The 19,455-nt window shown below is 41.8% G+C and overlaps 1 protein-coding gene across 1 annotated transcript; it reads right to left on the bottom strand.

Moving 5' to 3' along the window:
• Positions 1 to 2,270: 2,270 nt before the first annotated feature.
• On the bottom strand, positions 2,271 to 13,893 carry MFSD4B (major facilitator superfamily domain containing 4B). The gene is given in 6 exon segments (XM_011237950.3): positions 2,271 to 6,667; positions 6,669 to 7,885; positions 9,358 to 9,474; positions 10,542 to 10,710; positions 12,504 to 12,697; positions 13,884 to 13,893. Coding segments are annotated over 6 exon segments (1,737 nt in total). The 3' UTR covers positions 2,271 to 6,637.
• Between the last annotated feature and the right edge of the window lie 5,562 nt (positions 13,894 to 19,455).

The following is a 19,455-nucleotide window of genomic DNA, read 5'->3' as shown; positions in this document are numbered from 1 at the left end:
TACTAAGTTGACCATAATGGGCTAAACGTCTGCTTAGGGTTTGAAGCAATACTAACAAAGGCATGAGTTTCTCTATCCTCTTCCTATAGCTCGTTTCTTCTGGGAAAACTGAGTAGGACAATATTATCTAAGTCCAACAATAAAAGCACCCCAAAAAATTAAAAACAGAACATATGATCAAGGAATCGCACTTGTGGGGATACCCAAAAGAACTGAAAGCAGAAATTCAAACAGATAGGTGTACATCGATTTTCATAGCAGCGTTATTTACAATTGCCAAAGGCGGAAGCAATAAATGGATAAACAAAGTATACATTCAAAAGACTATTCCTCAGCCTTACAAAGGAAATTCTGACACATGCTACAACATGCTAAGTGAAATAAGCTGGTCATAAAAGGACAAACACGTATAATGCTATTTATATGAAGTACTTAGAGTAGTGAAATTTGTAGAGACCCAAAGTAGACTGATCGTTGTCAGGGCTGGTAGAGGGTGGAATGGAGAGTTACAGTGTGTAATGGGTTACGGAGTTTCAGTTTTGTGGATGATGGCTGTGATGGTTGCACAATAATGTGAATGTGCTTAATGCCACTGAATTTATACACTTAAAAATGGATGAGATGGTAAATTTGATGTCTATTTTATCACAATTAAAAATAATTCTTTTGTTTTGCCTTTTAAGATTTTATTTGTCAGAGACAGAGAGCGAAAGACAGCAAGCACACAAGCAGGGGCAGTGGGAGAAACAGACTCCCCACTGAGCAGGGAGCCTGATGCGGGACTCGATCCCAGGACCCTGAGATCATGACCTGAGCTGAAGGCAGACACTTAACCGACTGAGCCACCCAGGCATCCCTAAAACTGATTCTTTTAAAAAGCACTCTGTAACCTCACCAAGTTGTTCAGAAGCTAAGAAGCCCACCACCTTAAGTCATTCATGTCACTGAACAACTTTAACACTTCTCCAGGCCATCCATTAACTACATAACCAAACACATCAAGGGCAAGTTGCCATAAAGTCAGAGACAGACACGAAAGGCACTCTGCATTTAAAAATATAAGCCAAAAGGAAGACAGTACATAAGAATTAACAGCCATGGTACAAGAACCTAAGGGATCTTTTCTGCAGAATTAAAAGAAATGAACAAGGCAGAAGTAGAGGACAGGAGAACACATAATTAAGACAACCACCTCCAAATATTGGAAAATACAGAAAAATTCTCTTTGCAAAAAATTCAGTGTTATACAATTTTAACTCATTAAATATGAAACTACTTATAGCTAAATCAAAATCCAAGTTCAACCTAGCTCAAATGCCAACTGGCCAAAGTGTATAAAGGGAAAGAGCGTAAATCCTCCTGACAAACAAGGTGACCAGCCTCAGTCTACTTCCTTGACACACGTGGAAAGACAAACCTTCTCTTTTAGATTACTAAGCACAACTTTCTACCATCAGGACCCAGTAAAACCAGCCTTTCCTTAAGTGCCATGATAATTTATATTAGGCCATTTGAGAAGGCATCTAGCGCAACCTTTCTGACCCCAGATATTTGTAAATTTCTAGAATAACAAAAAATAAAGCCTTCCTGGAAATACCTTGTGTGATTTTTTTGTTACTTGGTTTCTCCCGCTAGACCTATGTCAATCCAATATGACAGCCACCAGCTAATGTAGATATTTACATTAAAAATTCATTTTCTGTGTATTAGCAATATTTCAAAGGCTCGATTCACCACATGTGACCAGCGGCTACTGGGCAGTGCAGATATAAAATATTCCCATCATTGTGGGAAATTCTACTGGACTGTACTGCTTTAGAGGGTAAGGTCCACGGAGGTAGGAACATTCTGGTCTTTTCACCAGTGTAACATAGCACCTCTCATAGAGACTGCCAAATAGGAGGCATTCAACAGACATAAGAAATAAATATTCAACAGCCAATGCAGTAAATGGAGAGGACAGAAGAGAACTCAGAATAGAGTTTGTGTGTAAGAGAGAGGGGACGCATGGGAACTACAGACTCCTACAGATTCAGGGTCAGATTTAGAAAAGCTAAAACAGGGGCGCCTGGGTGGCACACCGGTTGGGCGTTTGCCTTCGGCTCAGGGCGTGATCCCGGCGTTACGGGATCGAGCCCCACATCAGGCTCTTCCGCTATGAGCCTGCTTCTTCCTCTCCCACTCCCCCTGCTTCTGTTCCCTCTCTCGCTGGCTGTCTCTATGTCTGTAGAATTAAAAAAAAAAAAAAAAAAAAAAAGCTAAAACAAACTGAATTCCCAAAAGTAGCAAAGAATTTGACCCTCTCAAAAAGTGAATCTTGCTACCAAAAATGTGGTCAGTCCACAGACCAATAGCTCCCCATCACCTAAGAGCTTGTTAGAAATGTAGAATCCCAGCCCCTAGTACTACTGAATTAGAATCTATATTTTAACACGCAATTCAAATGCACATTAACATATGAGAAGCACTAGTCTAGTTCTCTACTCTCCAGACTGAGCAAGTAGCCCTTGCTCAGCAAATTTGGAAAAAAAACAAAACCAAAAACAAAACACAAAAAACTACAATGTACAACTGCATGTAAATCTATAATTGTAATAAAAATTTCAATTAAAAAAAGACCATTTCTAACAAACTTGGACCACCTCTACCCCCACTGTACCCCCACGGTATAGGAAAATATCAAACACATAATATCTGTGAGTTCATGTATCCAAACACACACACATTCACAGCACTATGAACAAAACAAGTGGCACTTAACAGACACAGATACAGGGTATCCCAGAAGAATGTATCTACTTCCATTGAGAACGTTAAGCTCTATTTTAGTGGCAGGAGTGATACACTGCTATGGTAAACCAGAAGTTCTGGTTATGAGAAAGCTATCCTGATTATTCGATGATCCTACCTGAAGTGAAATCATTTTATATGTAATCCGGGTCTCACACTCCACTGATCAATTAGGCTGTTTTGTTTTGTTTTAATAAATTACAATTCTTCAAACTAATAACCAGTCCATCAACTGCAGCATTAAGGTCTCTGGACACAAAATTCAAGTTGTTTCTGAAAGTTTATCTGGTAGGAGGGAATTTTTTTTTTTTATCCCTTTACCCACGAAATTACGTTGATGAGAAATGTTAAGAAATTTTCCAGGTGTTTAGAATTATAAATTACTTATACAGGGGTGCCTGGCTGGCTCAGTTGGTAGAGCATACAACTCTTGATCTCAGGGGTTGGGAGTTCAATCCCCACAATGGGCACATAGCTTACTTAAATAAAAACTTTGTATAAATTACTTACATTTTTATGTCCTTCCCTAATCTTATAGCATGACCTTTTTTTAATACCTTCATTACTTTTATAATAAAAACTGATTTTTTAAAAAGGATTTTTCTTTAAAAAAACTGAAAGATGCTCTCAAAGTGTTCTTAGATTTTACTATGAAAATATAACTAAACTGAAATTTACCTACTTCTCTCATTGAAAGCTGCATTTGAACAAGTTAAAAGCACAGTGGGAAAGAACATAAAATGTCAAGGAGAAAAAAAAGCCTAACTGAGTTAGCCCATCCATTGCTCATAAGCAAAAAGAATTTCCTCTATCAGGTTTATTGGCCAGGCCCATGGGGAGGCTTCCACCCCCACATTAGCTCACTCAGTTTGGTACCTATAATCACTTTCAATGACTGCTGAGGGCTTCTTGTCCCCAGCTCAAACATTTTAGTTCTCTCGGACCTTGGTTTTCCAAGTACTAGATTGTAGCAAACACACTCTAAGTTAAACCCCAATGAGTTACATCTCAGTACTAGCTTCTCCTCAGGAGTTTGGATAGAACCTGTGACTTGCTTCTAGCCAAGAGCATATGGCAAAGGTGACGGGATGCCACTCCTATGATTGTATTATGTTAAAGAAGACTCCAGCTTAGCAGACGCGGGTGAGAGATTCTCCTGCTAGCTTTGAAGAAATGGGCTGCCATGTTGTGAGAGATCTACAGAGGGCTGCACGGCAAAAGACTGCAGGAGGTTCTAGGAATTGGGACTGGTGGCAGCTCACAGCCAGCAAAAAAAAAAAAAAAAAAAAGCACCTCAGCCCACTACAGCAAGGAACTGAATACTGTCACAACCACATACATGGCCCTGGAAGAGAACCCTAAGCTCCAAAAAGGAGCACAGCTCTATCCAACATCTTGACTGCAGCCCCACAAGACCCTGAGCAGAGGACCAGTGAAGTCGTGCCCAAATTTCTGACTCGAGAAACTGGGAGATAAAAACTCTCTGTTGTTAGGGTGCCTGGGTGGTTCTGTCGGCTAAGCAGCCAGCTCTTGATCTCAGCTCAGGTCTCAAGCTTGTGGTTGCGAGTTCGAGCTCCACACTGGGGTCCCCACTGGGTGTGGAGCCTACTTAAACAAAAATGTTGTTGTAAACTGCTAAATCTGTTATTCAGCAATAGAAAACTTCAGTATTGGTTACTTGTATATCAGCAGACACTTACCTAAGGACTGATTATTAGAATGAATGCTAATTCTCAGAATCTTACAAAGTCATATCCTTCCAATATGGAAATACATCATCAAACTTTAACAACGCCTACAAGCTCATATGGCCAATCACATTTCGGTTTGTGGAACTCTGGTGGATTTTCCAGTGTGGATTTCCAAATTTTCTGCCATGTTCTTATTATCATCCTTCTCTCCTGAGATGCAGATAGAATCTCTGTTCTAGCAAGCCTCCCAGCTGCCAAACAGGACCTCTGCCTAACTTCCAACAACCTGAGAAAAAGCAGTCAATGGAACACAGGTGGCCTCCAAGTTCCCGCTAAGAGAAAAGTACGATACAACAAGAGCAAGAATACGCTTTTTACTATTAATTTCTCCACTGGCCCTCCCCAAAATTGCTAGATTATATACAACCCCATATTGTGGCAGGTATTGAAGGTGAATGGGCAGTGGTCAAAAAAGTTACTGCATTTCACTCAAGAAAAAACAAAGGCGAATTTGTAGAAATTAAATATGAGAAAGCAAACATACTGCAAGCAGGCAGAAATTACATGTTATTCACCATAAAACATGGTAAAGAGAAGTAAACAAAAGCTGTCATCAGTGCTAGTCATTTATCAAAGGAGAGCTCACACCTGCTTTGCCACACTCATAAAGTACCTTTGTGATCCCTGACTCCTAAGCCACCAGGCCCCTTTCTAATCATTATTTTGGTTTCCCAGGTATTTCAAACTCAGGAAGGAAGAGCCCTGGGTGGGTGATACAAACATTCCAAATACTGGAAAAGACTGTGTCTCTTTGTAAATTATGCTAGCAGCCTAGTTTAGTGCTTACAATGTCATCACCAGCCAGACTCAATGAGGAGCAAATTCTGGAAGAGCAAGGCTCAGACCCAGACTTCGTTACTTAGGTAGGTCCCACTACTAACACAGTAACTCTGGAACAGCTTTTAAAGTCGGAACACTGCATCCAAACCCCACTTGAACACCAAGAAAATCAGCATACAAAAATAACTTTTCTTTTTAAAATGTCTGTAAAAAATAGTAAAATCTCCATAATTGAATGAATTACTGTAAGACACCGATTGTAACACGCAACATTATTTTGTATAGGTATATCAATTACTGTCAATTAAATTTTGTCACAAAATGTTACGTGACCACTGACTTTAAGACATATTCTGATTTTAGAGATGTTAAAAATGTGGGAAAAAATGTAAAAAAAAAAGGTGCATCTTAGAACTGATGAAACACAGTACCGAAAAATGTGTTTTGCAGGTAATTATTAGACACTGAGTCTCTTAAATTGACATGTATTCATAATCAGTATTCTCAAAACTATCAATTTTGTTTCACTTCTCATTTGAAATGAAGAATGGATGGCACTTATGTTAATTTCTAACAGATGCCTTGCACAAACTTTTTTTTTTTTACTTTTTTTTTTCTTGCACAAACTTTGAAATTTATGGATTCCTAGTTTGAAAATCATCTCATTTTCACTAATAGAATCACAGATCAGGAGACAGATAAACAAAGGCCTACGTAAGTGAAGTGACTGAATGCAGGGCCAGAAAACTAGTAAGCAGCAGTCAAGGTTTGAAGCTAGGTCTATAGGGTCCTTCTGTGTTCCCTTCACAGAAATCAGAAATCAAATGAGGCATCAGCATTCTCTGGCACAACACTACAGGGAGGGCAAAGCAATTAATACAAATCTCGGTCCATTTTCAAAGTTGTTCTTTTATGAAACGACACTCCTCTACTTCCCTGGTAGAATACCGATGACTGGTCATTTCGTCAGCTAAACGATTTGACTACTAGATGGTTTCGTTCTACTAGAATGGCACCCAACTTCTCAACAACAAACCCCTTCTTTGCATGCTCTGAGGGGTGGAGACCATAAAACATTACCTAACCAGCCCCATGCCAAACACTAGCCTCCCAACAAGATCCTGCTGTACAAGACCATTTGTTCTTTATGGAAAACTCCAGGAATTACAGAACCTTTCAAAACTTTGTTGCATTTGCTATACTCTGACCTAGAAATTTTGATCTCCAAAACATGTTGAAAACCTGTTAATGCTCTGCTATGACTGGCTTCTTTAGAACCGGAGATTATTCAAGGAGATCAGAATAATCCATCTTCTCTAGGTGTTAGTCCCTTTTAGCCTGGTTTCTCGCAAGGTGATTCACAGGGGACTTGCCACTACTAACCGGAGAGGACTCCAACACCCCTGCACTGGAGTGGGATTGACTGGAGACTTCAGCTAAGGGCTCCGTCAGAATATTTCTAGATGTCTCTATTACAGAATTCCTCATTGTATCATTCATTTCGATCACTTCAAAATCCATTTCATTCCATTTTTCTGCATCATCTTCTTCATTCTCTTCCTCATAGTCATTTAGCTCAGAACTAGACAGCAAAGCTTTCTGGTCCTCGCTTTTTCTGTGTTCTTTTCGCTGTTGATTGAGAGGTGAGGTGGCTAATTTATAGAGCACGGGAAATAAAATAGCAGTGGCTATCGCTGCTCCCAAAGACGTGTACAAAACTACAGGCAAATCAGGGTATTGTCCTTGAAGAATCCCAATTATTGCAGGAATAGCCATTTCTCCCAGGGCAGCACCAACTACAAAAAATGCTGCAGATTTCCCATGGATGGTCGTGTACTGCTCAATCCAAGAAACACCACTGGGAAACGTGGTTGCCATCGAGGCCCCATACACCGAAGTCGCTATCCAGAGGCAAACTGGGCTCTTGTTAAAAAGCACCAGCAATAAGGATGATGTCAGGCTGCCAATGTTGCTTAACACAATCATGGCTCCAGGTTGTAAACATGTAGCAAAAAAGATTGCCAGGCCCCTGCAGGCTGCAAAGGTCCCCCAGAAGATGGAGTTCAACCCAGCCGCTTCACTTTCTTTCATGCCAGCATGGGTGGTCGCAAACGAGAACACGTAAGAGCCATATGTTACCTCGGCTCCAACATAAAAAAAGAAGAACAGAAAAAGGAGACAAAGAAGGGCATTGTGGTATTTAGCTCTTCGAGACCTCTGAGCAGATGCTTTTGCTTTTCCCTGCCTTGAGCTTTTCTTTAAAAACAGAGCCCAAAAAAAGACAGCAACTACAAAAATGTAAGTACCGATAACAGCGTATGCCCACAGTAAATTCATATTGTCAGGTACTCCGAGTAGAGATTCTGAGTCAGCTTCGGATGACTGGTTGAGGGCAGAATGGTTAGAGTCAGCCTCTGTGTGGTTTTCAGCAGACACCGTCGTGCCCAATGCCAACTTAGCCAGCAGTGGAGCCAAAAAGGCACCCAAGGCAAAACTGAAGTGTAAGGCCTGCATGTGTGGGGCTCCTCTGTCCCCCCAAATAGCCAAGATTAGGACGTTACCACCTACCAATGAAAGATGAGGAAAATGATTTAATCATTAACAGTTCATTACTATCAGAAGGAGAACAAGTCTATTTTATATGGCACAAGGATTAAAGTATGCTCAGTTATCAGATGTTGCCAACTCAGTCAATGTCACGATTAAGGAATTCTTTTTTTTTTTTTTTAAGATTTTATTTATTTATTTGACAGAGATAGAGACAGCCAGCGAGAGAGGGAACACAAGCAGGGGGAGTAGGAGAGGAAGAAGCAGGCTCATAGCGGAGGAGCCTAATGTGGGGCTCGATACCATAATGCCAGGATCACGCCCTGAGTCCAAAGGCAGATGCTTAACGACTGAGCCACCCAGGGGCCCCATGATTAAGGAATTCTAACCTACCACCACCAGAGAACTCTGAGCATCGGGAACATCACATACTCACAAATGGATGCTACAAGCCAGTAAACCACTACCTCCTAGAGCCAGGCACATTAGCCCAAGGCTTTCCACAAGACAGTTCTAACACCAGGCTGGCAGGGGGGAGAGGGGGAGGAGGCAGGAAAGAGGTAGATATTTATTTATTTGTAAACATTTTAAATATATATTATCATCAGATAATAGCCGAATTACCAAATAACCAGTTGAGGAAAATTATTTATGTACACAGCAGATGCAAAACACATGTTCAGAAATCTGAACACTATAGAATTCTACTGGGCCCATTACAGGAAACAAAGGTGAAAGGCAAGAAGCATCAAGTGTTGCATTTTCTTTCTCTTTTTTAACCTATTTGCAGATAAACATACAATTGTACCCCATAATTTCACAACCAAACTAAGCCTAAAGTATAAAATATCCCCAATCTATCAGGTAACAATAGAGCAGGGGAAGAAAAGAGCTGGCTTTAGGGGTAGACAAATGCCAAGTATGTTGCTTAGTAGGTTTTAAACGAGAACAAGACACATGGAGAGGATCTCCTGCACGAAAGCAGGAGCTTTTGAGGGGGGTGGCAGGAGAGAGAAGGAAAATAATACACAGCACAGGTTTCTCTTAGTTCAAAAGGCAGAGTGCTTTTTAAATTAGCTTCTTCTATGATTCCTCAGCCAAACACGGTTTCAAAGTTGGTTTAACCTATTAAGCTATCAATTCCTCCCATACTACATTGATAAGGTTCTGTCCCAAAATGAAAGCCCACTTACCTGCACCATAATTACCCACATGGGGTACCCTTTCCTGTTTGGATACTGCAAATCAATAATCTCTCACTGAACAAAATCATTTAAATTCACTCCATGAACTGCTCAAAAACAGACATCCTACTTTGCAAGAAGAGCAGAGAAGAGTAGTTGCCAGAGGGTGGTTCTGAGTGGGTGACCCCATGAGCAATTCAGTAGGTTGGTGTCATTTTACACTGCAAATGACAGTTTGATGTCTCTGTTCTACTTTTTCTAGTAGAAAGTACCTACTCTCAGCTGACACTGAAGGGCTCACTGACCTGTATCCAGAATGCCAGCTGAAACACCAAAGACGGACATCATGACAATCAGTAAGACTGCTGTCTTACAAAATGGAACAAGGTAGAGACCAACTGTGGTAGTCAACATTGACACCCCTGAGAAGAAAGGTAAAAGTCAGCTATAAAAAACAATATTCACAGAGTCATGAATCAAGTCAACATCATAAAAACTCCCAGAAATGCAAAGTAGGTCTAATTTCAACTGAGTAATAGTGAGTGGATGAGAGGTTCAGCATCCACAAATGGTTATTTCCTTTACAAGTTTTCATAATCTTTATGGACTATAAAATAGAAGTTAATCTAACAAGTACATTTCTAGCATTGCTGATAATCAAACCATATACTACAGGGCAAAGTTTTACAGTAAAACTGACACCTCAAAAATTTATTTAAACTTTTCATATTTTAAAAAGATTTTTAGATATGAGGTAAAAAATTAAAAAGAAAAATAAAAGGCAGTTACGATAGTTTGTAGTAGAAATGTATTAAGTAATTTAGCTTGGGAATAGGGAGGGAAACACAAGGATCTATACATTCTCAACCCACTTTGGAAATCTGAGCAATTACTCATTTATTCATCAACAACAGTAAATTATTCTCCTTACTCCCAAAGCAGTTTTATTACATTAATCCAGATTTTCTTTAAACGTGTCTATTTACTCAAAAAAGAGTAAGTTAAAAGCTTTGCCAACTATTTGAAGGGCGAGGTAGAGAGGTCTGGGGCATTATTAACATGGGGTGGCTGGGACAAAAATTTAGCCTATGTCATTTCACCCCCAGTACTTCCCACCTTCATTCTCAGTTCAGGGCCTAGCCTGGGCAGGTTCAAGGAATTTATTCTGATCTATGGTGGCCCCAGGAGATCTGCCCTAAACCCTGATAACCAGAGTTCTTTGGACAACTAGTATGTGATCCAGGGGTGGTGCCTAAATTACAGTGACGGTCAGGAAGGCTAAAGATAGTAACACATTCTAAGGCTAATCTAAATTTCCAGAGTGGCTCCGCACAGATTCCCTATAACTGCCGAGATGAAAACAGGCAACAGGGAAACCTGATTTCCACTGAGGACGCCCACCAGAGTTGTCAACCAAAATGTTTCATACTTAAAAACAAATTGTAAATGCCTTAAAAGTCATAAAAAGCTAAAATTGATCTTTACTTACCCAAAAGTAGAAAATGATTCATATTGTCAAGAAGAACTCCACCAATCACAGAGCCACTCAAAAATCCAGAGGCACGGCCCACAAAAATCAGAGAAAGACTGCTAATATTGCGGTTCACATTTGTTGCCAAATCTTGAAATGTGGGTCCCAGTATAGCAACACTCATTCCCTAAAATTTAAAAAGACAAAATCCTTTATTTACAATCATTAAAATAATGTCTATATGGTAGCCTTTTTCACTGTTAAAAAGGGAGGAGGAGGGGTGCCCAGGTGGCTCAGTCGGTTGAGCAGCCAACGCTTGATTTCAGCTCTGTCATGACCTCACCGTTGTGAGATTCTCTCTCTCCCTCTCTCTCTCTGCCCTTCCCCCACCTCTAAAAAATTAAGTTAAATTACAAAAGAAAAAGGAAGGGGAGGGGATTTCAGTGTAATGTAGGGGATTACTCTAAATCCCACAGTCAGGAAAAATTCAGGATGACAGTACTAGGACTACTACAACTATAAGTTCCTGTATCTGGGTGTGTCAAATCCTACTGGTTTTCTAGTTTTGACAACTCTCAAGTTTAAAAAAAATTCTTTAATTTTTTTGGCTCTCTGCTGCGATTTTGTTTCCTTTTTGAGCAATACCACAAAAAACTCTTGTATTAACAGTAAAATGTAACATTAAAAATAATTTTTGAAATAGTTTTGTGCACTTTGAAATATACTACACGCACAAATAACACAGGAATTTAGATGTTAAAAATTTAAATTATCAAACCATTAAAACAGTATTCCTGTTTTTTGATGTTGTTAAAACAGAAATATTTCTGGATGCATATGATGCCCCTACTCTAACACATAAAAAATACACAGGAAATAGACAATTCAAACATTTCTAAATCTGTATTTTTCTTCAAAGAAAACCCCAAGCCATCAGAGAGTATTTGTTGGACACTTAAAAATGTTTCTAATGGGTCTATGCTTCAAGAATAATTCACTCTAATCGGCCTTCTCTGCTCGAAACAGGGGTGTGCATCTTGCCAAAAACAGAGCAGTCCCAAACTAAGGGCAGAGCAAGCACCTGGTACATGGAGGGAACGCTGAGCTCCATCTCCAATCAAATTACTTCCTGCCTGCAAAGCACTTAAAACAAGACCTGGCACAAGCTGAGGGCTCAAGAAGCGTCTGCAATGATTTTTCTTTTTTCAAATCAAAATACTCCAGGAATCTGTTGTGACTTAAGCGAAAGACGCTAAGTGACTTTCTCAGAGGACTCTCTGAGAAGTGACTCTCCTCAGAGGACTCACCCTCCCAAATCCCCAAGATCCTAATATTCCAGACAAGTGATGAGAGGGAGGTCCCCAGAACCAAGGGAATTGTGGGGGCAGCCAAGGGGTTTGTCAAAAGGCGCTTCTAGCCTTGCAGTTTGCTCTAAGAAAAGCACTGAAGGATCTAGAAATTTGTTTTACATAGGATTGTGGGCAGAGTAAGAGACATATTATTCCTGCCTCCACCACTTAAAACCAGCCGTGTGGTCCGGAAAAGTCATTTTCCCTCTCTGGGTCTATTTTCCCCATCTGCAAAAATAAGGAGTTGCCTGAATTGGCCAGACAAGGAAGAGGAAATCCCAGAAAAGCAGCTCTGTATAATAATTTGGGGTCTGCGTGGGCTCAAGGGGGCAGGAGCTACAGACCTGGCAACACCCCCTTGCAGCTATCTCCCCACCCCACGTAGAAGTAGGAAGGTTTGCTGGAGCTGGCAAATATATTAGGAAAATCAATTTCGCACTTGACAATAACCCTCCAACATTAGAACTGTGTCCATTTTTCAGATTAGGAAACTAAGGCTGAGGCAGACGAACGCGCCCAAGGTCACACAGTTTGCAAGTGGCAGAGGCGAGACTCGAACTCAGAAGACGGCGTTCTCTGCAGGACGCCTGCTCACGCCCCGGCCTGGGAGGATTCCAGCCCCGGGTCTCACCAGCCCCAGGAAGGCAGCACACAGGATCACGGTGATGAACCAGCGCAGCGTGCTTCCAGCCTGGCGGCTCCGCCGGGAGCCAGCCACCACCACCGCCGCCTCATTCTCCGCTGCGGCGTCGGCCCGGAGAAGCCGCTGCCCCGCAGCCGGGGCCCCGGCCCCACGGAGTTCCTGGTCCAACTCCAGTTTGGCGGCTCAGGAGAAGCGGTCTTGCTGCCGCCCGGCTTCTCAGCAAAGCCTCGGGAACTGGGAGCCGAGCCCCGGCCCCGCCCCTCCAGGCCCGGCCGTCCCTGCTGGAGCCACTCCCCAGGAATTGGCCCTGGTCAGGGCCGGGAAGTCGAACTTCGGAACACGCCGGGTGTTGCAGGCCGGTGACGCGAGCCCTTCAGCCCGCAAGGTGCCTGAGGGGGTCACGTGGCGGAAATGTGGCCTCTCGCCAACCGCGGCGTCTCTCAAACCGGAAGTTTATATGGTTGCCTGGGAGACCGGACGTGGCGCCCGGGCCGCAGCATCGCACACAGCTGAGCCCACAGAGGCCCGGCGAACGGGCGCCCCGTGGCGGAGTTGAACTGAAGCTGCAGCCTGGGACCCGCCGGATCGTGAGGTAAGACGTGGCCACGGGGTTACCGGCGAAAAAGCGGGCCAAGATTGGCAGGGTATGGCTTTGCACCCGCTCCCCGGTCTCCTCGCAGGGCAAAGGGAGCCCGGAGGTCTGTCCCTTCTACAGCTTTCTAGACTTGCTTCCCTCGCTCCTTTGAGCTATGTCGTCCATCTGTCACTCCACCACATTTGTTGAACCTCATATGTAAGCGTTCACGGGTATTATCTCAATGAATCCTCATAAGAACACTCCAAATTCCACGTTATCCTCGTTTTACAGATAGCTGGTTCAAGTCATAGAGAATAAGTAGCAACGTGCCCGAGGCCACTCAGCGAATCAGGGGCTGTACGCCCGGTAACAGTAGCTCCAGAGCAGTCCGGACCCAAAGCTGAGGTTTCGAGCTCGCTCTGGCTCCAATCCCTGCAAATAATACCATTGCTGTGGTATTATTTGGAAAGTGGAGCAAGACGCGGACTGCCAGGATCCCTGAGTAAAGGTGTGCCAGCGGAGAAGGAAAGGTCTTGTCTTTATCCACTTCTCACCAAAACTATTCCCCTAAGTTCCTAATTGGTTTTCTCTCCTCTAGTCTTCTGTTCCCCCATCTTTCACGCCTGAGTAGCTCACTGAAATGAAAATCTGCTACATGAAACCCTTCAACTCCTCAAGAAAATTCAACTTCATTTGCTCTCACCCACCCCTCTAGCTTTATCTCTTTAGTTACATTCCAGCAACATCAAAATTGCTATTAGTTCCTTGCATGAGGTTTCTCTCTTCCTTACCTTTGATCATATTTCCCCTGTATCCAAAATGCCTCCTTTCTCTTTCTGCTGTGGGAGAGGCTGCTAACTATTCATCAAAATCCATTTGCCCTTTCTTCCTAAGTAATTGAGTTATAACCCAGAGCATGGCTGCCCCAGCTCCACTACATTTCCCAGCTGAATTTGCAATTAAGAGTGCCAATAGAATGTGAGCAGAAAGGCCAGGGAGAATTCTTCCCACTGGGTATTAAAAACCTGTTGTTGTTTTTTTTTAGTTATTTATTTATTTACGGAGGGGCTGGCAGATGGGGGCGGAGAGAGAGGGAAAAAAAAACCTTGAGCAGACTCCCTCCTGAGAGTGGAGTCCCAACACGGAGCTCAATCTCACAACCGAGATCATGACTTGAACCAAAATCAAGAGTCAGGCGCTTAACTGAGCCACCCAAGCGCCCCCGACCTGTTGCTTAAATCACTGAATTCTTGTTATGGTAGCTTAGTCTCCCCTAAGAACACCTGCCCTATTTCTGCCTATTTTCTCAATAATCATATATATTTTAAACAATTTAAGAGAAAAAAATACGGATTTTTATATTAACCTAGATAGTTGAATTTTCTGCTGCTCTTCCTTCATTCCTGAGGTTTCCTGGTTTCCTCTCCCTTCACCCTCAGCATTTTTTTAGGGCGATTGCTTTCTAAGTTTTCCTTCATCTCAGAATGTCTTTATTTTACCTTCATTACGGAAAATAATTTTCCTGGATGTGGGCTTCTGATTCATAGCCCCTTACTTTCCATGCCTGGAGGTGTCATTCGAGCGTCTCCTAGCTACGCTGGGCTCTGCAGTCATTCAATCCTTGCTCTTCGTGTAGTAGTTCATTTTTCTCTGGCTGCTTGCAAGAATTTTTTTCTTTATCTTTGTCTTTCAGTAGTTTGATTTTGAGAGATCTAGGCATGATTTTCTTTGAATTTAAGTTCATCAAGTTCACCGAGCTTCTAAAATCTGTAAATATACATCTTTCACTAAATTTGGGAAGTTTTTAGCCGTTACCTTTTCACAAAATTTTTCTCAACCTCTTTCACCTGTCTTTCTGGGACTCAAATGACTTGTATGTTAGACCTTCTGAAACTGTTGCACGGGTCCCTGATGCTCCTATGTTCTGTTTTTTTCCAGCCTTTTTATCCCATTCTGTTCTTCAGTTTAGGGAATCTCTGTTATCTATCTTCCGGGCGCCTGGGTGGCTCAGTCGTTAAGCATCTGCCTTCGGCTCAGGGCGTGATCCTGGTGTTCTGGGATCGAGCCCCACATCAGGCTCCTCCGTTGGGAGCCTGCTTCTTCCTCTCCCATTCCCCCTGCTTGTGTTCCCTCTCTCGCTGGCTGTCTCTCTCTCTGTCAAATAAATAAATAAAATCTTTTTTAAAAAAATAGCTGATTTAGAGTCTTTGTCTGAATACTCCAAGACCTGTGTTATCTCAGGGTTATTATGGTCATTGTCTTTTCCCTCAGGATTTGGCCACATTTTTCCTGATTCTTTGAATGACAGGTATTAACCTTAAAAATAAAGCAGCCAGTTATTTTACCAGCAAAAATGAATTTATTTGGGAATAACAGAGAATTGCAGTCTGGGACAGCAAGCTATGGCAAAACCATTAGCAAGTCTGGAGAACAAAGGAGAGGACTCCTCTTTGAAAGGGGGAAGTTGGGAGAACAGTTATAAACAAAAAGTCCATTGGAGTAAAGTGGGAATTGAAAGTATAGTGGCTTTTCATTGACTGAGTTGTGACAGTCTCTCACTGACCGGGCTGTTGCCAGGGGAGGAGGAAAACCTCTCTTCCTTCCTGCTAGGAAAGTAAGATAGTATTTAGAAGTAGTACCCAACTTGCCCCATAGCAAGGTATGTCTCCTGCTGTTGGATCCGCAGTTGACCACGAGTGGCAGGGCATGAGAGCTCCCCCTGCTGGCCCCCTGACTTCGTTGTAAACAAAGTTTCATTCTGTTCATTTTTACACAAGTCATTTTCTATCTCATCCTGAACATAGTGACAGTTAACGTTGTGCTGTCTCTGGATCCTGTTAAAATCCTCCTCTAGAGAATGTATGTTTGTTTAAACAGGCAATCAGCCTGGCTGAGTTCACATTACAGGTTTTATATCACCTTCTGCGAGTGATGGTTTCAATCTCAGTTCAGTTTTCAAAGCCTCTGCTCTGTTGCTCTGGGTCTGCCCTGAACATGTACCACTCAGGGGTTGGTCTGAGATTTGGCCCATGATTTGATTGTTAGTTGACTTTGCTGGGCTGTGCTGCTTTTTTGCACTATGTACTTTGAAAAGTTCAAAATAATACTGAAAGGGTTTGGCATGGGTATTTGATGGAATTTTTTTTATCTCATTAAAAATAAAAACTTAGGGGCACTTGGGTGGCTCAGTTGGTTAAGTATCTGCCTTTGCTCAGGTCATGATCTTGGGGTCCTGGGATGCAGTCCCGCATCATGCTGCATGCTGAGCGGAGAGCCTGCTTCCCCCTCTGCCTGATGTTCCCCCCACTCGTGCTCTCTTTCTCTGTCTCTCAAATAAATAAATAAAATCTTTTCTAAAAACAAAAAAAAATTAAACCTTACTGATTTTTAAATTTCCTTTTTTTTTTAAATATAAACTTAGAATTTCCTTTAACTGGTTTCATTGTAACATTCAAGACTATAGGACTGTATGATCTGCCATTATAATGGTCTCCTATGCTGTTTTGATAAGATAAAATCTTTGGCTTACTGTACTGTTATTAGCCAAAATTGACTTATCAAGAGAATAAAAACAAAGCAACCCAAAGTGAGAGATTGGCTACTGTAGGCTCAAATAGAAATAGACTAAAATTTCTTAAAGTACTAACTGCTTCAGGAGCAATTAGAGTCATCTGCATTAAAAAAAAAAAAGAAAGGGAAACTACTTTAGGGCTTTAAGGGCTCAGTGAGAGATACAATCTTCCTCCTCTGTGGGCAGAGGCATCAAGGTGGCCGCTTACCCCAGGCTGGATGCCACTCTGCCCTGGAGCGAAGCCATTCTGGTTTAATCCCTGCCATCTAATACCACACTGGTTACCATCTGCTTGGGAAAAGTCCAACACCTTTGCAGAAATCCCACAATGACTGGGACTGTTCTGTTGCTAAACTAGGAACAAACACCAGTAGCAGGTTTGGTTTTTGTTTTTTTTTTTTTAATTTCTACGCAAACCATATAAAAGCCCACCTGTTCATTGATTTTTAGTCTGTGCCATGCATAGATGTAACTGTGAAAAAGCAGACGAAAGTTCTTGCCTTCCTGGACGAGGTAGAAATGAACAAATGCATCTGTAATATATTGATAATGATCAGTCCTCTAAAGAAAAATAAAGCAGAATAAAGGGGATAGCGAGTGATGGAATGGGGTTATTTTAAATTAAGGTAGTGCTGGGGAGGGCACCTGTGAGTGACATTTGAATCAAACCCTAAATGAAATGATGGAACCAGCCCTGCTCAAAGAGCATGCCAGAAAGAACAGCAGGTACAAGGATCCAGTAGCCAGAGCGAGCTTGGTGTGTGTGAGAAATGAAAAGGCCAGCATGGCTGACGCAGAGTGAAGGGAAGGTTGGTAGAACATGAGACAGCAAGCAGGGTTCTGGTTGCGTGGGACTTACGTGAAGGGTTTTCCAGATGTGTGGGAAGAATACAGTAGAGGAGAGTAGGATGGAGAGCAGAGAGAGCTGCGTTTTAATAATTCTTTAACAAAATTGTTGTAACCAAAACTAGGAAATAAAAAGGGTCACTGAAAAGTTCCATTGTAGACATCTAGAAAGAATTGAGAGTGAACCCTAGATTGGTGAAGGAATAATTTAAGAAAGTCTGAGGTAAACAAATTAGTCAGCACCTTGATCTTGGACTTCCCAGCCTTTGGAACTGTGAAAAATAAATTCCGTTGTTTCAGACACCCAGCCTGTGGTATTTAGTTATGGCAGCCCAAGATGGCTAAAATAAAATCTTTCATAATGTTTTGTGTTTTTAATGCAGGTAACAACTCTTCATGGTAATACCTGAATTGTTATAACTGAATATTTTCTCTTATATTCAAATATTTTAAATATAAACAGATTATTAAACCTAAAAAGAAGCCCTATTTGGTTAGTAGAACATAGTAAATCCAATTAATAATAAAGATAAAAATCATCAGTATATGGATGCTGTCATTTAGAGAAGGTGAAAAGAGGAAAAGAGATGGAGAGAGAGAGAACGATGAATGAATAAGACAGATGGGCTACTCAGGCTAGACCCCAAGATCAAGTCTCTTCAGAGATCAACTTTCCAAGGTTATGAATTCAACTGTTAGTTCACCTAGAGCTGCTCAGTTCCCAGAAAACTGACTCATATGACCAGACCCAAAGATGCTGATCTGTAAACCAACTGATATGCCCTGTATCTAGTGTTCCCAAGGCACCCTTTCCCGGTGAGTTGGTTAGTTGGACCAATCTGGACATCAAATGATAGGTTAAGTGGAGGTCAGAAAACTAAAGCCCACAGGCCACATCTGGCCACATCCTGTTTTTGTAAATAAAGTTTAACTGGAACACAGCCACACATATTTATTTACACATTATCTAAATTTTTTTTTAAAGATTTTATTTATGTGACAGAGAGACAGCCAGAGAGAGAAGGAGCACAAGCAGGGGGAGTAGGAGAGGAAGAAGCAGGCTCATAGCGGAGGAGCCCAATGTGGGACTCGATCCTGGAACGCCAGGATCACGCCCTGAGCCAAAGGCAGCCGCCAAATGACTGCGCTACCCAGGCGCCCCTATTTACACATTATCTATGGTCTGGTTTTGCACTACAGTGACCGAACTGAGTAGCTGTGACAGAGACTTCATGACCCGAAAAGTCTGAAATAATCACTATCTGGCCCTTTACAGAAAAAGTTTGTTGACCACTGCATTTCAAGTTTCTCTATTATAGCAAAAAATTGAGGAAAAGGAACTTATATATGCCCTTAGAACTGTTAGAACCAGATAAATTGCCATTTTCCACTGTCAGGCTTATTTTTTGGTTGTATTAGCAAAATCAGAATCCTGGAAGTGTTGGGGATATAGTGATAAGTTCCTATTCTCTAATGCTCTTTTTAAAAATACCCTTGAAAACAAATAAAATAAAAATAAAAATACCCTTGGCTTCCGAATTCCGAGTCTTCCCATCAGTTCAGCCCTGATTATTAGGATTTAAAATTTCTATCTTTTCTTTCAGGGAGATGACCTAGACCTGTCTGAGATTTAGATTGCGCCCTAGTCTCATCAGCAGTATCTTTATAAATCCTTACTGTAGTGTGTTATTTTCACAGATTCCCACAGATCTTATTTTTGGCCTTTTCTAAATGGATGGAAAGAAATGAGACAGTAGCTGCAGGGGGGCACATGGGTTTAAAAAGAGGTCTTTTCTTCCCCAAGATGGGAGAAATAATAGCATGTATGTATGCTGATGGAAATGATCCAGGAGAGAGGGAAAATTTAATATAAAAGACAGTTAAGGAAGCTGTAAGTGTCTAATTTGCAGGATGGGAGATGTAGGGGCAACTAGTGAGCTGAATAT

Source organism: Ailuropoda melanoleuca, chromosome 10 (assembly GCF_002007445.2).
Source record: "Ailuropoda melanoleuca isolate Jingjing chromosome 10, ASM200744v2, whole genome shotgun sequence".
NCBI lineage: Eukaryota > Metazoa > Chordata > Mammalia > Carnivora > Ursidae > Ailuropoda > Ailuropoda melanoleuca.
This window is presented reverse-complemented; position numbering and strand designations above follow the sequence as displayed.